Source organism: Achroia grisella, unplaced genomic scaffold (genome assembly GCF_030625045.1).
Source record: "Achroia grisella isolate CSIRO2021 unplaced genomic scaffold, CSIRO_AGI_Agris_v1 utg512, whole genome shotgun sequence".
NCBI classification, from domain to species: domain Eukaryota; kingdom Metazoa; phylum Arthropoda; class Insecta; order Lepidoptera; family Pyralidae; genus Achroia; species Achroia grisella.
Genome location: NW_026712906.1, coordinates 3,409,954 through 3,433,227, shown reverse-complemented (window position 1 = coordinate 3,433,227; position 23,274 = coordinate 3,409,954). Strand labels below are relative to the sequence as shown.

The following is a 23,274-nucleotide window of genomic DNA, read 5'->3' as shown; positions in this document are numbered from 1 at the left end:
TAACATAACATTTTATTTCAATTATTTATAAATTATGTCCGAGTCGGTGAGATGGTACGACTATTCAACGTAAATCGGGATAGAAATCAGTTCGATAAATAAGTATTGTATAAATAAATTACACAAACATAAAATTACATGCGTGTTTAACTTTTTTATGTAATAGAAAATGTTGTAGAAACTGTCAAAATTTCTTTCTAAATTTTCCTCTCTTACTGGTAAATGACGTAGTTACATTGACGCGGGTCAGCTAGTACAGTTAAAAAAAGATACATATGGTTTTGCCGGGAAGATTACAAACATTAAGATAAATAAATTACACAAACATTAAATTACATTCGTGTTTATGTAATTTATTACCACTCTCACTCTTGTGATACATTACAATAAACAACTTCAATTACAATAAACATATTGTTAACTAGTTGTGCCCGTGACTCCTTACGTGTAGTATGAATATTTATATTTTTTGGAATTAACCAAACAAATTTGCTGCAATGAATGAACACCGCATTCAAATAGTTTTTTTTAATGGTCGATAATGGAATGTTACTGTGCAAACGGTATAAAGCTGATGAGTTTGTTCGAACGCAATAATCTCGAAAACTACTGGTTCGAATTGAAAAATTATTTTTGTGTTGGATAGTCCATTTGTCGAAGAAGGTTTTAAGCTGTATAACATTACGCTACGACCAATAGGAGCGGAGCACCATTTGCAATGAGAAATATTGCAAATGGTGACGAAATGAAATGCAGACGACGTTGCGCGTGTCAGCTAGTAAATAATGAATATAGAATGTACAGACACGGCATGTTTACGATTTTGTTATGCATGATAACAATATCTGTACCGGGGTTGGTCTGGGTCATTAACAATTTGTTATTGACCCAAGCCGGCGAGACAGCCTTGGTTGCTATAACCGCGCGCCGTGACGTGACCTACCGCATGAAAAATGAGTTTTGTTTTGCGCAAGCGCACGCTACTATGGTGTATTGGTAATTTAATGTAGCGTAGGAACCATTTAAATACGTCCACCTCGTCTTAAAGCAGTCACCTTTATCATATATCTTAACATTGTTCATTTTGAACTAATATTTTACAATTATTTACAAATGTCGCCGAAGTAGAGAACATAGTAAGTTCATAAATAGATCCCGTAAATAGTCATAAAATATATGAACCCTTATACATAATTATCACTTAGTAACTTTAAAAAATATTATTAATTTTTCTGCTTTACTTAATGGGGAAATTTGTTTACTTAAATTTTTATGCTACGATGGTGGCAAACAGCATACGGCCGATCCGATAATAAGCGGTTTAATGTATGCTATTATATATTATATCAAGAACTTCCGAATCTATACATCTAGGCTTAAACACATTGTAGACTTTCATTAATTAAATGCGAAAGTGTTTGTCTGTTTGTTACCTCTTTACGACTAAACGGCTGAACGGATCTTAATGAAATTTGATATTATATGAAATGTTAAATAAAAACCATGTGACTTCTTGTTAGTTATTTTTAACTGAAATAGCCATTCAAACTGGACGGCATAGATAGTGATAAATTGGCGCGTTAAATAGCAAAAAATAGTCTATATAAATAAATAACTTTTACTTTTACATTAAATGTAGAATGCGATAAAAACACATTAAAATTATTTACAAAAAGATACAAAGAAAAACAGGATATAAATACAATATTACACACGCGACAAAGAGAAAGGGAGACACAATAAAAAGAATACGAACAAAACCGGGTGAGAGCAACAACATTTGAACTCGATGTCGTTGACCTCGACAATGTCAGGATATGGTATGCTATATATATGTATATTCAGTTTTTCTTATTTAGTAATCTCAAAACTACTTTTTACAGACTTTTTTATAGTATAGGGGCCAAACGAGCTTGTGACTCACCTGATGGTAAGTGATTACCGTCGCCCATGAGCACCCACAACACCAAGTTGCAAGTGCATTGCCGACCTTTTAAGAAGAAATAAACTCTTTTCTTGAAGGTTTCAATATATCGTATCGGTTCGGAAATACATTGCTGGAAGATGATTCCACAATATGGTTGTGCGTCGCAAAAAAAATATAGAAAAAAGCACGGGGAAGGACCGCCATTTATCCAGATGATCGAGATGGCATTTTAACAGAATGAAGGATATTCATTAGGGTTTTTCTAATTAATTATTATGGAGTGGTGCACAAGTAACGATAACCGTTTACGACGAATAGACACTATTGGAGGACAATAAGATGGGCATGATGGACATAACATCCATCGTATCCAGTAGGCAGGAGTTAGTCTTCACTCCTAATAAGTCTTTCTGCAGATTTAGAGTCCCATCTACACTCGCCCCCTTTTTCGTCCGAAGATGTAGAGGCCAGCTTCAATATTACTCTCGCTCGTTACAATATTAATATTGTAACGAGTTTTCACACGAATAATTTTATGGTAAATATAGGTATTTACCACTCTTGACGTTTCTACTAGGTTGCAATAGCCGTGGTACGAAGCTGACTGGAGTAACCGTTACAATAGTTCGATAAAAAAACGAAAGCCGTAAGATGTAACTAGTGTCTACGTGTGAAACGTGTATAATAAATTCTAATCACTTCGAGACTTCACTTCGCTTTGCGTGTTCTACCAAATATATAACGGACTGTGTTCTGAGGAATTGTTCGACATGATGCCTACGGCTACCTGTTACCATGGCATCGCTTGCCATCGACAGGGAATTTATCCCCACACGCTAGAACCTAAGTGGTCTCGGACAGTGCGGTTTCAGAGGAGCTTCCTCCCGCGTGAACAGCCTGTGAACGTTTAATAAATATTTATTAAGAGATAATACATACGCAACAATGTTAGGTAACAACAATACTAAACAACAAACGGCCCAACTGGTTTAAACTGGATATATCCGGTTCAAAAGAAAATATCATTCACAATAATGCTTTTCAGCGAGCATCCTAATTTACATGAAAATCCTCGTGTCCAAATGACATTGTTAGCAATTTTTCACATCTCGATGATACAATAGGGAGCTTTGTTCGGCAGTATATCACTAAGCAGGTCATATATTTATAGTCCATTTACAAATACGACTAGTTTAGACCCCCGAGTTCTTCTGTATGTCCGAGATTTTTTTTTTATAAAATTAGAATAAAAAATAACCTAATAGTCCATCTGATGAAAAGTACTTATATATGTACATGCACAACACTATGGACATCACGTTATCATGTGATCATGTTATTTATATACTTAAGTAACACTGTTTTGACATTACTTTGTTTAGTACTATTAAATTGACATTATTATCTATACATCTATTCATATAAATAAAATTGGAGTGTCTGTTTGTAATATTGAAATAACCATTTATTACAACATGCATATGAATATATATACAGTACATACACCAAAATAACCTTTTTTCCCATTTTTGTCTGTCTGTCTATCTGTTTGTTCCCCCTAATTTCTGAAATGACTGGACCGATTTTGACGGGATTTTTTTGGCAGGTAGATAATGTAATAAAGAGTAACTTAGGCTACTTTTATTTCAGAAAAAATAAGTCAAATTCCACGCGGACGAAGTCGCGGGAACAGCTAGTTATAAATGTAACTAAGTTAGACCTATTATGATATGTTACCGATCTCGTAAATAGTTACACAATAACTACTACAACACTGGAACGGGGTTCATGTATCCACCCTTCTTTGTATTGGAAGATTTAGAAACGTATATAATGTACGTGACAATTAATACATGAAATTGAATTATATTCCTGAGGACAAAGATATCACGCCTCGCATGTTGACTTTGATGCCTTAACTCAGACTACATCCAAAACAATCTACAAAGCAAATTATAAAATCAAAAATATTTGGCGGCGATAATGAAATAGCCGCCTTCGCTAACAGTATACGCTGGCGGGGCACCAGTGAAGGATGACAATATGCGCTTACGTCAGACCAGTAAGCCCATTCTGACAAATTCACTAATTAATCACGCTGGTTTCCAGAGGCGACCGCTTGGAGATATGGTAATTGCTGACAATGGTGCTCTGGTAAGACAGGTATACAGACAACTTTTGTAATTTGACGTTATATTGCATTACTACGGTAAAAAGTCTATTCAAAATACTGTACAATTAGTAAAATATAATTATTTGTTGAGCTGGTAATGGCGGCAAAATAATATATTAACAATGATAATTTAGCATTTAAAAATATTCGACAGTGAAGTGTAGTACAGTCTAGTCTGGTTCTTTACCATTTTGCATGGCTGCATCCTTCTGAATGTGCCAGCACAAATATAAATTGACTATTCAAAAGTGCTAACGTTAAGTTTATTTGATTAAAGATTATTTATATTCTGTAGTATAATTTTAGTAGAGTTATAGTCAGGAATATAGACACAAACCTTTCGCCGACAGGTCGCTGTCTAGATAATGAATAATTATTTTGTTTTCATAAAACGTACGTAATATTTACAATACTAGTATGTAAGAATACGTTATCTTGAACAGAATATAATTTATTACCATAACATAGCAGCTAGTAGTAATTTTAGTCGTATATTTTTGGTATTAATACTAGTTGAAGATGAAATTATTGAATAACTGAAGTGTATGCAAAACACGTTTTAAGGAAACGGAAAACGGAAATCGACTATAACAATGTTGCTATATAATAAAACAACGTGTGTGTGGTCATATAAAATAAAACATACATTAATTAATTTAAATGTAATTAATTGTAACAAATATTATGTTCAGAACAGTCATCATCATCATCATCATCGCAGCCCGGAAGACGTCCACTGCTGGACATAGGCCTCCCCCAAAGATCTCCACGACGATCGGTCCTGCGCTGCTCGCATCCAATGCCTTCCAGCGATCTTGACCAGATCATCGGTCCACCTTGCTGGAGGCCTTCCCATGCTGCGTCTTCCGGTCCGTGGTCGCCACTCGAGGACTTTACTGCCCAAACGGCCATCTGTCCTACGAGCTATGTGCCCCGCCCATTGCCACATCAGAGTCGCAATTCATCAGATCAGAACAGTAACTAAATTTATTTCCTAGGTTCTCTACCCACGACTTTACTTTTTTTTTAGATGTAAAAGATCATATGCCCGTCCTAATAATGTAATCAAATTAAAAAAATAATTATTTATATAGGATATTTTCGTCACTTGCGTAAAATCCAAGTTTTGTATACGTATATTTTTCTTATATAATCAAAGGTCATGCCAGAAATTAATTAATATCCGTGCAGTCTTTTAGTTGTGAAATAGTAACAAACAAACGGACAGACTGACAGGCAGATAGACACAACAGCATTTACAGATATTCAAAATACCACCACATTTCGCTATTTTACAAGAAATAGAGACGTAGTAACCGTAGGCATGAACTTAGTTTAATCTAGCAAACCTACTAATTGTGTTAACAGATAGCAGATATCACAATCAAAGTTTTAGTGTTCCCTTCTATCAAATTCTTTGTGTTAAACTGTATGTTTACTATGTATTTTCTACCATAGTTTGTTTTATTGTTTGTTAGTGAGAGGGCAAAGGAACTATCTGCTGATGTCATGGAAATCAAATACTATTTTATAGTAAAAAGTGTTTTTATGTGTGAAACTGAATGAAGCTATAGTTTTGAGTAACTTCACTAATAACGTTCAATATTTGTATGACAGCTACGAACAGTTTGTATGGCAAAATAAAATTGATCTTTTTACAACGTTCCATGCAGTTTCTTCATATTTTCTCACTATAAAACCTTTCTTGGAGTTTTACAAATATTTCAAAATCAAAATTAGCTAAATCGTTTGAGTCGTCAAGTTTTAGCGAGACTAACAACGTCATTTTGTTTTCATAAATAAGAAGAAGAACATTACGTAAAAATTAAATGTTTATTTGTTTAAAAAACAATTCGATTACAATAACACGGTGTTGAGTTGACCTAATAAGTATAGCAATACTAGTGTCAGGTGCTGTGTAAAAGAGTTTAGAAATTCTATTCTACTTACTTGATTGGTGGTGAGATCCCATTGGTCGGCTACAAACGACTGCCTGCTGTACAGGAACACCGGCACCTGGTGGTCCTTCACCGGAGTGGGGTCCGTGTTAACCCGCACCACGGTTAGGTGAGTGGTCGTAGTGCCCACTGTGGATAAACAAAACAGAAAATATACTCTAACACCGTGATCAGAACTCGAGAAAACTTAAAATAAAACACTAAAACTATTGGTAACATCTTGATTAAAATATGAGAACACACGAGTAACGCTGGTTGCATTGGAATAAAAAAAGAATCATCACAATCGGTAAAATAAAATGTGTTTATTCAAAGTTTCTTAAAATTGATAATATTCCTACGAATCAAAGTATAATTTTTATTTCACGAGTGTGTTGCAAATCTTTGAATTTCTCTGTTTACTGTACTATAATATGCATGTATTATACATATAAACCATCCTCTTGAATAGTTCTATCTATTTCTGAAAGTTGCATTAAAATACGTTTCGTAATTCCATCATCAACGTACAAAATAAAAACTGCACGGTCACGTGATTAATTTAATAGTATTTTCTAGATTTCATTTTTTTTATGGAAAAAGGCATTAAGTATCACTATCATCATATATCATCAATACCTTTCTACGTGGAATTTTGCTTCATATACTTATTATGACAAACCCTGTATAATATTGGTAGAGGTGTACTACCGAAATGTCTATAAAATTTTCTAAAAGATCTTGACCTGTTTAGAACTGCAGTAAGTTCCATACTAAATCGTGTATCTAAAGCTGCTCTAGCAGGCTCCTACTAGATTTGGCTGGGTAGGGATAGAAATACGAGCGGTGAATGTGAGTGTTGATGCACGTCGGCAAAGTGGTATATTAAACCTAAACTAATCCCGGAAACTGCTCGGAGTTTCCCTCTCTGCCACAGGATGGACTCGGCACCCGCACGGCGAATCCATGGTATGCTATGAACTTCATTCCAATTAAGTAAGTATATTTGGATGTCTATATACTCATATATTTGTGTACGTCTAATCATTCTTACTGTGTTCTTATTAATAGTAATAAGAACACAATAAGAATGATTAGAAAAAATATTGTCGTATATATAGATATACGACAATATTTTTTTTCTCTCGTCCACGTATGTATGGCTGATCTGGTGAGGACATTATCCTATAACATTTTTTAGGTTTCCTGGAAGACATCTCTTTTTAGGCATAATCTCGCTCTTGTACATTACATTTACCTTATTACTGATTTTTTTCCTGTATGTGTACAATAAAGAATAAAGGATAAGTTCAGCATAAACAAAACATTCTAATCACTGACATAAGTAAACAGCTTTATATAATATGAGCTAATCTGAAATTTATAGAGTCAGACACAAAACAAGATAACGTGTAATCGTACAGCCGTACAGATGTTTTTGTGATATACCAGTCTGGTCGGGTTATCGCGTGTTATCACTATACATGTTTATTAAAACATCATTTTATTGAATAACCTCTTTATTAAAAGAAAACCTGTTGGTGATACGAATTTATAATAAAACTAGCTATCCGCCCCGAGCCATGTGTCTTATACACATAAACCGTCCTCTTGAATCACTCTATCTATTGCTAAAACTGCATTCAAATCCGTTGCGTAGTTTCATAGATATAAGCAACAGGCAACGAAAGCGACTTCATTTTATACTATGTAAAGATACCTAAACGAGCTTTCACGAGGATAATTAATAATAATAATTATTAGTTATATATTTGTTAGTTATACGTTTGCTTCTTTTTCCTTTGTTGTTATTGTCATGTATACATATATATATATATATATTTTCACCACTCCACAATTCCTTTCAGTCATTCAAAGGTTGACTGGAAGAAATCCCTCATTTGGGATAAGTCCGCTATTGTACAACTTATTTTTTTTTAAGATCGTTGTATCTTTAGTTAATTTAAATGTATTTACTGTACAATAAAGTGTTACAAACAAACAAAAACAAACAATTGATAAATAAACAAAATAATTGGTTACTCCACAAATGTTTCATCATTTTTTAAGTCCCTAATAATGTGATAATGTATGTAGGTATGTGTTTATAATTGATCTGACGGTAAATTGATTGATGTTTTTGATTATGAATAATGCAAATTTTGCTTAATGCTTCAAATGATGGTGAGGAAAAACAAAATTGGACATTATATTTTACAATGACAACTCATATTTTGGATTTGATTTGATTTAATGGGACGCGACAAGTTCCTAAATTTTGTGTTAAGTCCCACTACTTCCTAAAGAACTCTTGTATCTACTCTACATTTATTTTATAATAGGCAAATATTTATTTTATACTGGTTCGGCCCAAATATTCTAAACCAACCTACGATGGGCTGTATTTGGTAATTAGAAAATTTGAATTGAAATAATGAATCGGATTAATTATTTTAATTGAATTGAAATCCTCATACAATTAGAATAAATTCATCTGATATAGAACATTTTAACTCAAATTATGATGTAGGATTATTTATTTTAATTTAATCTATATTGAAATTAATTTAGAGTCTATTTATCTCACTTTATTCTCATTATATCAAACTTCCGCTGGTATCCCGGCAGCATATATACCATTTATACAAGCGGCAGCAGTATTTTATCATCAACAACAAACGTAAGGTTTTGCACATGCATATACTCACACACACGCACACATTTACAAACACCCACATATACATATGTGCGCGCACACATACAACACACTCACACGTGCACATACAAGCACACACACTCATTCCCACAGGGAAAAGAAAATAAATTATTGGGGAGTGCAAAAATAAGTAAGCCATAACACCAAACAGAAAATTCTTATCTCAGATAACTGGACGCGTCGTGTTATCAAAGGCTACTTATTTATAGCAATATTTAATGTTTATCACAAGAATCGTTTATAAAAGATCGCATGCCTTGTGTACGATTGGAATATTTTACTTATTTTTTGAGTCATAAATGTGTGAATTTGCACAATTTTCTTAATTTTAATATTATATTATTTTCGTCATATAGATATATATTTCATGGGAAATGCTTCTGGTGAAAATTACTTAAATATACATTCGTATATAAGAAATTTTAACTGTATAGGAAACTACCAATATAAATTGAAACTAATTACAAATGCGAGAGTGAATCTGTTTACCTTACACGTTTTTCAATTTTTTATACTGTCTTGGATTGTTTATGCGAACTAGCTAAAGATAGATCCTTTTTGGTGGAAATCGTGTTTTTTCGGTTACGTGAAATTTTAAACAAAAATGTATAAAAAAAAATCTGACTAGTGTGAAACGTTGATATTAGTTGCCTTATCCTGTGGATATATTTTTTTCATTCAGTGTTTATTCAGTTATTTTAGAATTTTAGAATATTTTCACACTAGCACGTTTTTTATGGCGAGGTACATGAAGCGTTAACTTTTTTTCGTACTGCTCTAATGCTGTTGGTCGCAGCAGGCCTTTACAGTTTCACCGGACTATAGGAGGCCAGTGTAGATGGCACCCCAATCCCTTAGGGACTTATGGAGCGGCTGAAGACCAACTCCCACCTGACAGATACGCCTTTAGTCTGAGGGCACCGTACAAGTCTTAACTGCACCTCGATACTGAACTTTTACACTATTAATTTTAATGTTCCGCTGAGGGATATTACGGAGATTTGGTGCTAGTGTTGTACCTTGAACACTCCGAATGTAATCATAGCAGGAAGTCATCACGCCTGTATTTAACGAGTCGATTTGTATGTAAATTGGTACAAGGTCAGCTGATATTAAGCGGCCTATCGGATTGCAGAACATATTTCACGGATTTTAACGAAAATATTTAGGCTTTTTTTTTACTTAAAACAGATAATAGTGTGTACGTGATATGATTTGGAACTTGATGATCTGCCGGTATACTATGGAATCAAATTCCGATCCACTATAAATATGGAGCTCGCCGTTTCTAACTGTTTATACTTTTGAGTTACTGATCCGATTTTTTAAATTATTTTAGTCATTACTAAAACAATCAAACCGTATAGCGTCGCCCTATCACCAATAAGAGCGAAGCTGCATCGAAAAATGTTGCAAAAATCGGGAATATGTGATGTAGATCAAGTTGCATAGGTACTCTATTTATAAACGTCAATATTATAAAGAGATAAAGTGAGGTTGTAGGGCGTAATCTCTAGATACTGATCCGAATATAAAAAAATATTTTAAAGTTACATAGCCCACTTATTTGGGAATATTTTAGGCTATATAACATCACGCTACAACCAATAGGAACCGACGCAATGAAAATTATCTTGCAAAATGGGGGAAAATGTGAGGCAGATGGCTATAGTAAAGAAGAAAGATGCCGTATGCAGTTAGTGCAGGCGAGTGCACTATTCTATTACTGTACATTTAAAAAATTGGAATTATGGTGTACGATCAAAAATATATTTGAAGTAAGAACCTCCTCCTTCACAAATCGGTTGATAAAATTAAATTAAACAAATATAGATGACATAGACAACACCTGTATCTACAATATCAACATTTTACATATTATTCTTGTTTTTGTACGAGTGAATGTTAATCACAACCAATATGAACTGTATTGTTCAATAAACAAGTTACACATTGCTTTCAATTCAATTCTTACATCCTACACAGTAAAGTCTACAACGGCTCAGCTACCATTCCATATAATCGTGTAATTATAGCGTAGCAACGACGAACCACAATACAAATTATAACATAATTATATATTTCTTATCTGTGGTAGGCATGTTTCATTTATTTCTTGATGTGGACCAAATTGCTCGTTATATGGTAAACAACCGCGTAGATAAGGGGTTACTGACCTTACTTGATGACATACTTTTTTCAAAACAAATATGCAGACTTATGATATTATTAAAATTATATAATACTACATAATTCTAGCTATTTATCTTCGCCCAATTGAACATGACATAAAATCTCTTTATAACATATCGCCGTAGCCAGAAAAATAAAAAAAAACTATTTATATTATGAATTTGGAATGCGCAGCATTATTTTGTTTTTATGAATAAATTACTATCAAAGATACGTATACATACAAAAAAAATTGGCGCCGGTGTCATAGACACAATCAAATATAATTTTGAAAATTTGAGAAAACAATGAACTATAACATAAATTGTCATATTGCACTGCACCAAAAACAACGTACAAATCATAGTTTTAAATTGTGGAGATAAATAATAACCCATGATTGTATTTTTATAATTCTGTAATAATTATTTATTCATAAAAACAAATGAATGCTACGTATTCCAAATTCAAAATATAGAAGAGGTTTTTGTTACGTACACAGATTACTTACGTAGGCATAGAGAATGGAATGTCATTAGCTTCTGTCTGACATATAATAGTTGTAAACAAGTATTAATTAAAATGTATTTGTTTTTAATTAGTGATAATAAATAAACCCCCATGCGCAAACGATATACGATGGCGAGGCATCAGTGGAGGATAAGATGTGCATGAGATCAGCTCAGTTAGCCCATCATCATCTGCTTCTCCTAATCGCATTCATTTGGGGTCGGCGTATTATGTTTTTCATTCATGCCTGTTCGCAGTCATTACGTTATGTACTCTCTTTCTTGTAATGTAATATCATCTTTCATACAGTCCATTTATCTCTTTTTATCTTTTTCTTGAACGACGACGACGTCTATTCCATTCGGACGAAGTCACGGGCACAACTACTTGTACATATATTTTTAATAGTGCAATAAAAATTAAATATGTAAATGAGTATAGGTGTCGAGAAGCCGAGTAGGATTTTCGAAAATTCTCGAAAATTCGATAAGAGTCGTTAAATGTTGGACGCGTTCGATGTGATCGAATTCAATTGCGCGTCTATTACGCTTTCTCTATAACAGGCAATGATAATCATTCACGTGAGACGAACGAAAATGGTTAGATGGATCGATACGACTTTCGTTTTTTTTTATTATTATCTGTGATCTTGGACGTAGCATGTAATTTGAATGAAATTATAGTCGCCTTTGACTTCTAATTCTACTATTACTAGACTATTCTAACACAGCGCATCGTACGCGCGAACTCGCTTTTTTACTTTTATCTCTGTCCTCAAGGGCTGTAGCTTGATGTTAAACAACTTGACCTTCCTCAATTACTGAAATATGATTTTTCTAGTTGTGCAGCTCAAACTATTTGCATCAACTTTGTTTCCGATATGTTGCTAACATTTTTTTATCAACTAGTATCAAATAATCTCTTGGCTATAGTTGTGATAACTGCCACCTGTATACATGAACAGCATCACGTCAATATGTGTTGCCATTCCAAAGGACTACGGTGTTTCTTTACCCATTTTATTGCCACTTCAACCGAAATACAGCTTATTAAACTAGCTGTTTGACAGCTGAAATAGGCGGGACTGTTTTTTTAAATGGATGATAATGGAATGATGCACCCATCTGCGCTAATGGTTTACGCTGGCAGGGCATCAGTGGTAAATAAGATGAGTGTGAAGAAAATTTCAGGTCAGTTAGTCCATCGTAACAAACTGGGAAATTATCAACGATGGTGATATCTAGGGGGAACCGCGTAGAGGTCAACCTTACATGAACAGTCCACATTACTAACAAACCTCTTCCCTCCAGACATATGTATTCACGCAGACGACTTTGTAAAGTCTACTGAGGTAAAACAACAATATTTATATTCAAGTGTGAAACTCTTCAGATTTACTATATTAGCATATCTTCATGAAGAGCAAACACGCTACTGAGTTAGAGGGGGCTCACACTATAAAATTCAGCCACGAGCCTGTACGGACGATTAGCACATTGGTTGGTACAGACCGCCCTGTGTGGAATTCCGCCAATCAAACGGCGTCGTCGACACGAGCCGTCGGGTCAGAACTTGATAATGTGAGACCCCTCTTACGAGTAGATAAGTACGCACCCACGTTCTAATTATCGCAAGACTAGTAATTTAATTATTATCTGCGTATGATAGAACGATATTCGATACGTTATTTTTATTAGCAGAATTAACTTTGCATGTTTCGCATCATCCAATGTCATGAGTAGGGTTTCCACTAACAGTATAATATACTACTTGCTCCCGCGACTTCGTTCGCGTGGAATTTAACTTTATTTTTTTAAAATAAAAGTAGCCTAAGTTGAGTAACTTATTAGATCAGCTACCTGCCAAAAAAATCCCGTCAAAATCAGTCCAGCCATTACAGAGATTAGCCGGAACAAACAGACAGATAGACAAAATTTGTAAAAAAAAATATTTTGGTAAATGTACCGTATTTATATTTATATGCATGTAGTAAAAAACGGTTATTTCAATATTACAAACAGACACTCCAATTTTATTTACATGTATAGATTATATATTAGGCAAGCATATAGATACAATATTTGTATTCAACAGGAAGTATATTGGTGATAGCCGTGACTTCGTCTGCATTTTTGATATGAAAGATAGGCTATCTTGGATCTATATTATCTATGTCTGTCTTCATAGTTTAGCCGTTTAGACGTGAAAAGGTAACAAATAGACATACAGGTCCATTTTCGTATTAATAGTTCGGTAAATTGTACTAAAAAAACATTTTAATACGAACAATAGTATATTTTCGAAATTAATTTGTGCGTTTAACAAAGATTGTGCTTTTACGAAAAGTAATTTGTATTTCTATAATTAGTAAAAAAATAATAGAACTTTGGCTACAGAGAAGAATAATAACAATTGTACATGGAAAATTAAATAATGAAACAAATAATATATAATATTAACAAAGAAAAATAAATTTGTACTATTTTTTGTCTAACTTTCCAAAATTACTATACATATTTTTGCAACTTACTTTAAACAGACGTGACAACCCTAGTCGCGCAGTGCGATATCTAAATGAGAATAAATCTGGTATTATAATAATCGGATTTAATTATGACAAATATGTACAATATCTTGACTATACAAAATAATTCATATTAAGAAATAGAAATAATCATTATTCAAATAGAATAATGATTATTTCTATTTCTTCAAAACAATATCAACTGGGGTTTATTGTCGCTCCTTTGCGGTATACTTTTAGTATACTCCGAATTAACGGTGGCCCTGACTTATCTAAAGTATAAGGTTCATTTTACCAAATTAGGCGTTATTTTACGGAAGTCCATTTCATTACTTATTTCATTTATCTAATTTTATTTAATTCCACTACCATTAGCATGTGTGAGACCACAAATATTCAGTGCGGAAATGACCATTCCTACTGGCGAACTTGTTCAGCGCAGTTTGAATCGCCGAACAGGCAATACTAAGCTTAGTAGGAAGCTTCCTAGCTATATCAGAACTCTATCAATGCCTGACGATGCCTCGTTCAGAGCCGAAATACGTGTCGCAATGAGTGTAGACTCAATAACAGTCGGAACAACGCTTACCCTAAATAACAAACTTTCGCATTTACGGTATATAAGTATGGATGGATGTTTTTTACTCTTTCACGCAAAAACTACTAAACGGATTTTGATGAAACTTTACAGTAATATAGCATATATCAGAACAACATATAGGCTACAAATTTGACGCGGGTGAAACCGCGGGCACAGCTAATGATTACAATAATAATATTAAAAAAAATATATAAATATATCAGTAAATGATTTCGTTACCTGTAAGAGTGCACATCCGTCTGCTGTTGATGTCTTGCATGACCTGCTTCATGAGGGTAGTAAGCTGCTTCGCGTCGCCGGATGTGGACTGCTTGGACAGCCACTCCGTCTCCAGTTCCATTGACAGCTACATACAGAAGAGGCAGTACGTCACTTGTTTGAAAGCGGATTTATAACCTTCTTCAATTTTAATCAATCTTATTAATTCGTATGGATATTTGTTACTCTTTCACGCAAAAACTACTGAACGGATTTTGTTGAAACTTTACAGTAATATAGCTTATGCATTAGAATAACACATAGGCTATATTTTTTAGTGTAATATAACGTGAGTAAAACCGCGGGAACAGCTACAATAATTTTTTTATTTGGGAAATACACAAATATCAAAAGTCTTAAAAAATAAATAGCAGGTTTCACTGTCTTCTGCAATTACGCGTACATATAAATGATTTAATTACATTAGCTAACTTTAAACTTTCGTGTTTAATATACATTATTTAAATTATTAACCGGGTCTTAACACGAATAATTTTATGGCAATATGGTCAGCTCGTGACCACAGCTAGTGCAACCTAGCCGAAACGTCGAGAGGTATACCTTTATTTGCCATAAAATTATTCGTGTTAAGACCCGGTTAATAATTTAAATGATTTAATTACATTGTTTTTACATTACAAGGATATATTGAAAGATTACATAAATAACTGTTTATCACCGGTGTGTTGTTTATACACTAGGTTACATGTTGAGCGGAGCGCGTTTATTCTTAAAAACTCAACCTTGACCGATCGGATTTTTGAGTGGTAAACGATGGAGTAGCGACGGTTAAACTTCCATGAAATGTTGGTTCCTATCGGTAAAGCCCTTTCGGAGGAGTATCGTTACAAAGAGTGCAAATCTGATCTCTATCAGTGCTCCGCGCTTTGCTTTCCTCTCTATTAATAGTATTTAGGGTTGATAGTATTTTGTTGTATTTATTTGTAATAATTAAAAAGATTATTCCATGACGATGAGATATTACCCATAGAAATTATAAAATTTGACATCTAGACGTCCAATTGTTAGTTGCACTAGTGTTACCCATTATTATTAGCTATGCCACGCTGTCTAATGTTACCCTCTCACTACTAGCCAAGCCACGCTGTGTCGGGTTGACTGGTAGAGATATCTTTTAGAGATACGTGCACTTTTGATCACATTTTCTACAATTAAAATAGTTACTGTGTTTCAAAGTGCAATAAATAATATATATAATTCAACCAAAAAACTTAATTTTAAGAAAAATAATCAAACAGTTTATCGTATTTTTAAAAAATCTATTAGTGACTATTGTATAAGTTAACGCGTTACAAATACGCATAATAACTTTCGATTAAAAAAGACTTCTGTAAAATCTGATTAAAACTGGCTATAATTAAAATGAGATTTTCCTGTAACCAGTCCTGTTGTATTCCAGGTGAAAAGGCAAAACAAACAGTTGCTATTCTGATCACCTGACAGCAACAGTTTTATTTATTACTACAGGCTACAGATCAATGAACTCTAATCCATTATGCATAAGGATGGAAATTGATCGTAAATTCGCAACACCTGTTATAGTTTGGGGCAACGCGAACAATCAGTTTGCCATTTAACAGTGGCACCTCTGTAAACATCCTCCGCAGGCGACAAGGCTGAGAATACATTTTTCGCTTTAAAAATTTTAAAACTATTACATAAATTATTTAATATTTATACCTACTACATATTATCCACCATTTAGAAACATGTTTCATTTAATTTTAAATCGAAATATAAAATATTTAAACTTTGTCTTCGATGACCAGAAATCTGAATACGAAATTCATTTGCTGTTCATTTCGAAAAAAAGTCATAAATTTTGGTAACATATAAAATTATAAAAAAATTAGAGATATAATATTGTCTTTATTTTATTATTATTTTCAGCCAATATTTGTTATTGATCATAATGAATTAGAGTTAGAAGTTTGATTCGCATTGTTGATGGCTGATCAAAAACTAGAAATTTTATATTATAGATGACGGTGATACGAAAATCACCGTATTATCTATTTAGTTAGATATAATCAAGTTATAAACTGTCTGAAGTGGTTACGACTTATATTGATTACGAATATGCTTTGACGATATAAATTTCACTCAAACTTTCAATCAAGAAGTCATTGCTTTACCATTTACATTTGGAATATATAATATAAATAAAACTCAAATTTTTATGTCTAATATAATGTAAAATATAAATGAAATAATTTACATATTAGAGACAAATCTGACACGTTCAGTTATTTAGCAGTTTCGACTTTTCTGTTGGTCTTTTGAAAACATTGAATTCTACATGTTTTGGTATATAGGATAAAACGATCACGCTTTGTGTTAACTATCTAAATATTTTGATGATTTAACTAAGTAGTAAGCACCTTGTTACACACACACACACATACAAAATACTTTAGAGACAGTACGTACAAATCACCTAATTCAATAATGACTCATTATTAAAGTGTTGTTTACAAATTTATCTACAGGGGAAACAGGTTTAATGATACCTACTAAATTGTGAAGACAATTCGTGTATCCAATTGGCAGATAATATATATGTATTATAATAGATATACGATGACTTGTACTTAATTCAGCAGAGAATTTGCAATTCTTAAGTCAGTTAAAATATTTAACATGAATATTAAATTAATCTCACAATCCTAAGTAACATTATAAATATGAAAGTGATTTTGTTTCTTTGAAACTTTGGTTTCCTAAATCGCTGAATCGATTTTGGAAAATTTTGCTTCAGAGATATATGGGATCGTGGAGACGGTTGACGTCCCTCGGGATAATTTTTGAACGAATTTTCTTATTTCGTCGTCCAATTTGTTTCAAACTGAAGAATGATTGTTCATATTCATTCGGCCTATGTGGTCTACGAATGACGATAGAACGAATAGCGTATGGCGGCTATTCGTTGTAGATTAAACGGCGGGTGTAACCGCGGGGTAAGTACATGTAGTTATGTACTTTTTTATGATGTAATTGGAATGGTAAATAAGTGGGCCGTTTGATTGTAATCGGTAACCGTTGCCTACACTAAACAAAAACAATACTAAAATATCACGCGAGTATGTGACACCCTTGATACCACTCATGCGTTGTCATACCAGACGACTAAGATACTGATTCTTACCCTGTAATTGTACTGCCTAATCTGCCCAGCGATTATATAGCAAGTTGTTTGGCGACTTAAATATGTGAGACAGGTATCCATGCAGGTAACTTTTTAATCTATTTGTAATCGGGGGCAACAGTGATTGTTAGTAAAGTGTATTTGGTGACCCCATTGCTAGCAATGTACCATGTCAAGCCATTTTCCCCCTTTAAATCACCGTGATAAATTCTTGGTGAACTTGTCAGTTGTCACGACGGGCCAACTGACCTGACTTCATGCTCGTCGTATCATCTTCCACTGGTGCCCGACCAGCGTAAAATGTGAGCGCAGGGGGGTGCATAATTCCATTAGCATCCACTAAAAAAACTATTTGTAATCTATATAGTAATACATATATACTTACAAGATATTCAGTGAGTTTCTTCACCAGTGGCTCCAGATGTACCGTCCGGGCCCATGCATCACACACAAAGCATAGGTTGAAGTAAAATGCATTGCGAGCATACTTCTTATTATCAATTTTTACTGGAAAACCAAGGATTTTGGACCCAAGTAGTGTGCTAGAAAAAAATTAAAAAATCAGTTACATAAACTTTTTATGATTAACAAAGAATTAGGATATAGCTTGAAAAGTAGAAAGCTTTGCATGCACATAAACTAAAAAGTTTCAAGCTTGAAATAGCTTGAATCTCTTTAGTTTATGTGTTTTTAGTGATTAACAAAGTCATATTTAAGCTAAGAATATAACTTGAATATAAAATATTTAATAAACAAATGAATGATGGAAAATACATGATGAAGCAAGGGTTGTGTAGGACATAAAGGCAGTTCTTTCTCACTGTCTATCCCATAAGCAATCTAGTATGAAGATGGATAATTGCATCTGGTTTAGAATCATTCCTTGTGGTAGTCTAAGAATATTTACCATAGACAATCAGTGTATGTGCTTAGAATATTATATTAATGATGATGATTTGTCTCTGCTTACATTGTAAGAGTACTGGCATGGTAGATAAATAAATATAAGTATTGATATTGGAAATAGGTGACCAACTAAAATTTCATGAGACCAAAAATATCTATTACTACATTAATTTATATTTCTTATGAAGAATGTGATTTCATGAGACACTGCAATAAATGTATTGCAGATTTTTGCCACATTTTCTCAAATTAAAAAATGCATATATACAAAAGACAAAACATCTGATTATGTTAATTATATTTTTTAGAGGGTTAGCATAAAGAATAAGTGGGTAAAAGTTTATAAAAACAAACTTAATTGAATGTGCAAAAATATGGAAATACATATTATTACAAATCTCATTCAACACAATTCAACACACAAATTCATATTAAGCCAATATCTGGTTTCACCTCCCTACCCACATAATTAAAATAAAACTATATTTAGTACAAAAGATTAGATAAACTGTTGAATTGTAAAACAATATATTGATAACAAAAAATCATAATATTTTATAGTAATAATTCATTTCTAGTAAGTTAAAATATTCACAATAGATTGTATTAATATATTCCTACACTATTCACCTTACTATTTGAATTTAATTAACAATTAATACCTATTTAAACATACCTAATAAAAAATATATTTTATTGCCACATTACCACACCAGAGGCCATGGATAAATATAGGTAGGTAGGTACTTACTATTATATAAATATTGATATATTATTAAATATTTAATATTGGAACTCACACAGTCAAAGTGCATCTCTGAAGTTGAACTTTCGGTATAATGTAGTGACTAACAGTATCGAATATGTCTTTGGATATATAATTTTCTGGCACTTGACAGGTTATTTTTGGACCAGCTGTAGGATGGAATTCACACAGAAATATACAACGAATAGGTCCCTCTTGGCCGCAGCCCTCGTAATATTTAGAGTTTGCATCCATCGTAAACAACTGTACTATATTTTCTCAAATGATACCTTATCACAATCACATTAAGTTTAATAGGATATATTTACAACATGTCACCCTAACATTAGAATTTGGAAACACACACTTATTCACACGATTAATATATCGCAAATATTTAATAGGTGTAACAGAACTTAACAAATTTAACGTAAATATTAACACAGTAATATAAACTGACTGGCGACTGGTTCACTCACTGACTGCCAGTCTTTCTTACTGCCTTTGTTTATCCAATTCTGACAAACTTATGTTGAATTTGTCCTCGACTGACGTTTATGTGTGACATCAGGATCAGTCTATCAGTCAATAGTGTAGATATTCACCGTATGAGCTGAGCCTCCTATTGCCTTTCTATGAGACGAGAGAAACCGAACCAAAAAATAATAGCGTTGAAATTATAGTGATAAGTCATTATTGGTAGTTTTATTTTATAGACTAGAGGGTGCGTGTGTGCGCGGGCCTCAAGAGGCCCGCGAGGCGTTGTCGTTGATTTTTTTTTGTGAAGACGGTTTTCTTTTCGAATAGACTTGGTTGGCAAGTAGAGTTGTCTGTTTTGATACGATTAGGTGACTTCCTATTGTAACAGTGAACCTGTGGCGAAACTTTGTATTGTAATGGTCACAATACAAAACCTAACCTAACCTACCTTTCTGTATACTATATTAGTCTGAGGCCATAATTTCTACTGTAAGAGTCGCAATACAAAACCTAACTTAACCTACCTTTCTGTATACCATTTCGACCTGTGGCTTTAATTTTTATTGCATTGGCCACATTACAAAACCTCACATTACCTACCTTTCTGTATACTACATCAATTTCGGTTCACAGTTTCTGATGCAGAGATCATAATACGAAACCTAACCTAACCCACGTTTCTGTGTACCTTATTGGTCTGTGACCACAATTTCCATATTCTCCTGTCTATAGACCTAACCTCATCTTACTTTTCAGTATACTAATAGTCTGAAGCAATAATTACTACTGAGTAGCAATACAAAATCTAACCTAACCTACCTCTCTATATATCTTTGACCATAATTTCTATTGTAAAGGAAATAAAGAAAAACAAAACCGTCTAGGTTGCGTGTGGGTCGTTTTAGCTGATTTTTTTATGGTGAAGGTTTTCTTTTCGATCTTGGTTGGCAGAAACATGTTTTGATACGAAACTATACCACAAATGTCAATTCCTATTGTAAGAGTGAAAAAAAAACCTAACTTATTGTTTGTATACCGTATTGACTTATGGCGCCACTTTGTATTGTAATGGTCCCAATACAAAACCTAACCTACATTTCTTTACAATATATTAGTCTGTGATCATAGTTTATAATGTAGAGAACAGAATATGAAATCTAACCTAATTCACTTCTGCATACCGTATAGATCTGTGGCTATAATTTCTATTATAATTGGCCATTATATTACTACCTAACCGAATACGAAATACAAAATCATATCGAACCCTACTTTCTATATACTAATTAGTATGGGGTCGCTATTTCTAATGCAGAGGTCATAAAACTGAACCTAACCTAACCAACTTTTATACCTTATAGAATAGATCTGTGACCAAAATTTCTAGTGTAAAGGACATATAAATCATAACTGTATTTTTCACACGAACGATTATCATTTAGAATAGTCACCAAAGCAGGAATGAATTCCAAGATAGTCTCCTTAGCTGGTAATAAACCGTGGATATCATACAATGAAAGAAATGTATGGACAAAACTTATTCTCATTATTTACAATCTGAAAATTTTACACATTTTGCAATCTTCAAATTACAAAATCCAAAGACACAAATTATTCAGAACAGCATTCCTGAAAATAATTTCGACATCGAAAATGTTCAATATTTGTGTGAGTTTTTATGTCACAATCCAAAACTAATTTGATATTTGTGGTCACCTATACTAAGGTATAGGCAAAAAATTGACGTCTTCGGCCGTAGTATTGAATTTTTATTTTTTTTTATTTTGGCTTAGCTACCAGGGTGGCAAAATCATTTCGTCCATACATTGTCAACTCCTTCTAATAATTTAGTATAACCACAGATAACATAATATTACATAGTATAACCGATGTAACAACTTACATCGGTTTTCATAATAAAGTTTTCCAAATAATTTTGATAAAAGCCTTAGGGTTATTATTTATCGTAGGTAAAGGACCTATGATAAATAATAACCACTCATCACTCTTTTAATTAAAATATCATAAATATTAAAATCGGGGAAAGTTTTTAGCCCTGGCAATACTGAGATTCAATGCCATCCCATAAAAGCGGACTCGCTGCATGGTTACTATGTACCAAAATAAAAAAATCTTCCAAATTTTGTTCAAAGTCAACCTCGGCGGCCATCTTGGATTTTTCCATTTTGATACTTCTTACATATATATTACATTACGACAGATATATTTCGTCCACATATTGTACAGAGACACGGTCCTTTTAGTGGGTCCTTAGTAAATATTACTTTCTACGAAAATCTATACCTGGTGTTGCCCCCTAATTTTACAAAAAATTGCATAAAACTATTAAGATGAGATTTATAATAGATACCCGTCAAATAAAAGTTATTTAAAAAAAAATGTCGAAAAAATTTTCCCACATTTTGGGTTTGCTAAATTACCCGAAAATCGGGGAAAATTTGTAGCCTATATAATTCTTCTTATCTTTGCTCCGTAGAAGTCAACATGCTGTAAGGAATAAAATAGTACCCCAAAAATGAGTTTTAAAACGTCCCTAAACTTGTCATCAGGAATAAAGTACCCTAACTCGGCCGCTATCTTGAATGATTGCTTTTTAAATAGTTTTAACATATACACCTTAGTGAGAAACATTTCGTCCATACATTGTACAGAGCCAAGGTAACTCCTTCTAGTTGTTCCTAAGTACTGTTTACAATGGAAATCGATCGATGTATGGTGTTGCCAGCACATTTTGACAAAAACCGCCTAAGACCCCTTGGGGATTATTTTTGACAGATCGTCATCATTGTTTGGTCTAAAATGATGAAACAAAAAATCCCACGTTTTTTACTTCTCTCCGATATTACCCTAAAATCGGGGAAAATTTTTAGACCAGGTAGTGCTTCGTACCGAGAGTTTCCACTGCTCCATAAAAGTCAACTCGCTGCAGTGACGATGGGTACATGAAAACTGAATTAAATAAAGTACCCTAACTCGGCCGCCATGGATTTTTACTTCTTAATACTTTTGACGTATTCACCCTAATAACAGAAACATTTCGTCCATACATTATGTAGAGTCTCGATGACTTCTTCTTGTACTATTCCCTAAGAAAACTGATCTAAGATGTTGCCAAATAATTCTGACAAAAACCACGAA

General features: G+C 33.3%; 1 protein-coding gene across 1 annotated transcript in view; it reads right to left on the bottom strand.

Moving 5' to 3' along the window:
- The window catches only part of LOC131846774 (GATOR complex protein NPRL2), a 61,158-nt gene extending 41,046 nt beyond the window's left edge, over positions 1-20,112 (bottom strand). Inside the window, exons 1-4 of the mRNA XM_059196168.1 lie at positions 19,691-20,112; positions 18,370-18,526; positions 14,780-14,906; positions 6,051-6,187 (exon numbers count right to left, since the gene is read on the bottom strand). Coding sequence (XP_059052151.1) covers positions 6,051-6,187; positions 14,780-14,906; positions 18,370-18,526; positions 19,691-19,890 — 621 coding nt within the window. The 5' untranslated portion in view covers positions 19,891-20,112. The remainder of the gene's footprint in view (positions 1-6,050; positions 6,188-14,779; positions 14,907-18,369; positions 18,527-19,690) is intronic.
- Between the last annotated feature and the right edge of the window lie 3,162 nt (positions 20,113-23,274).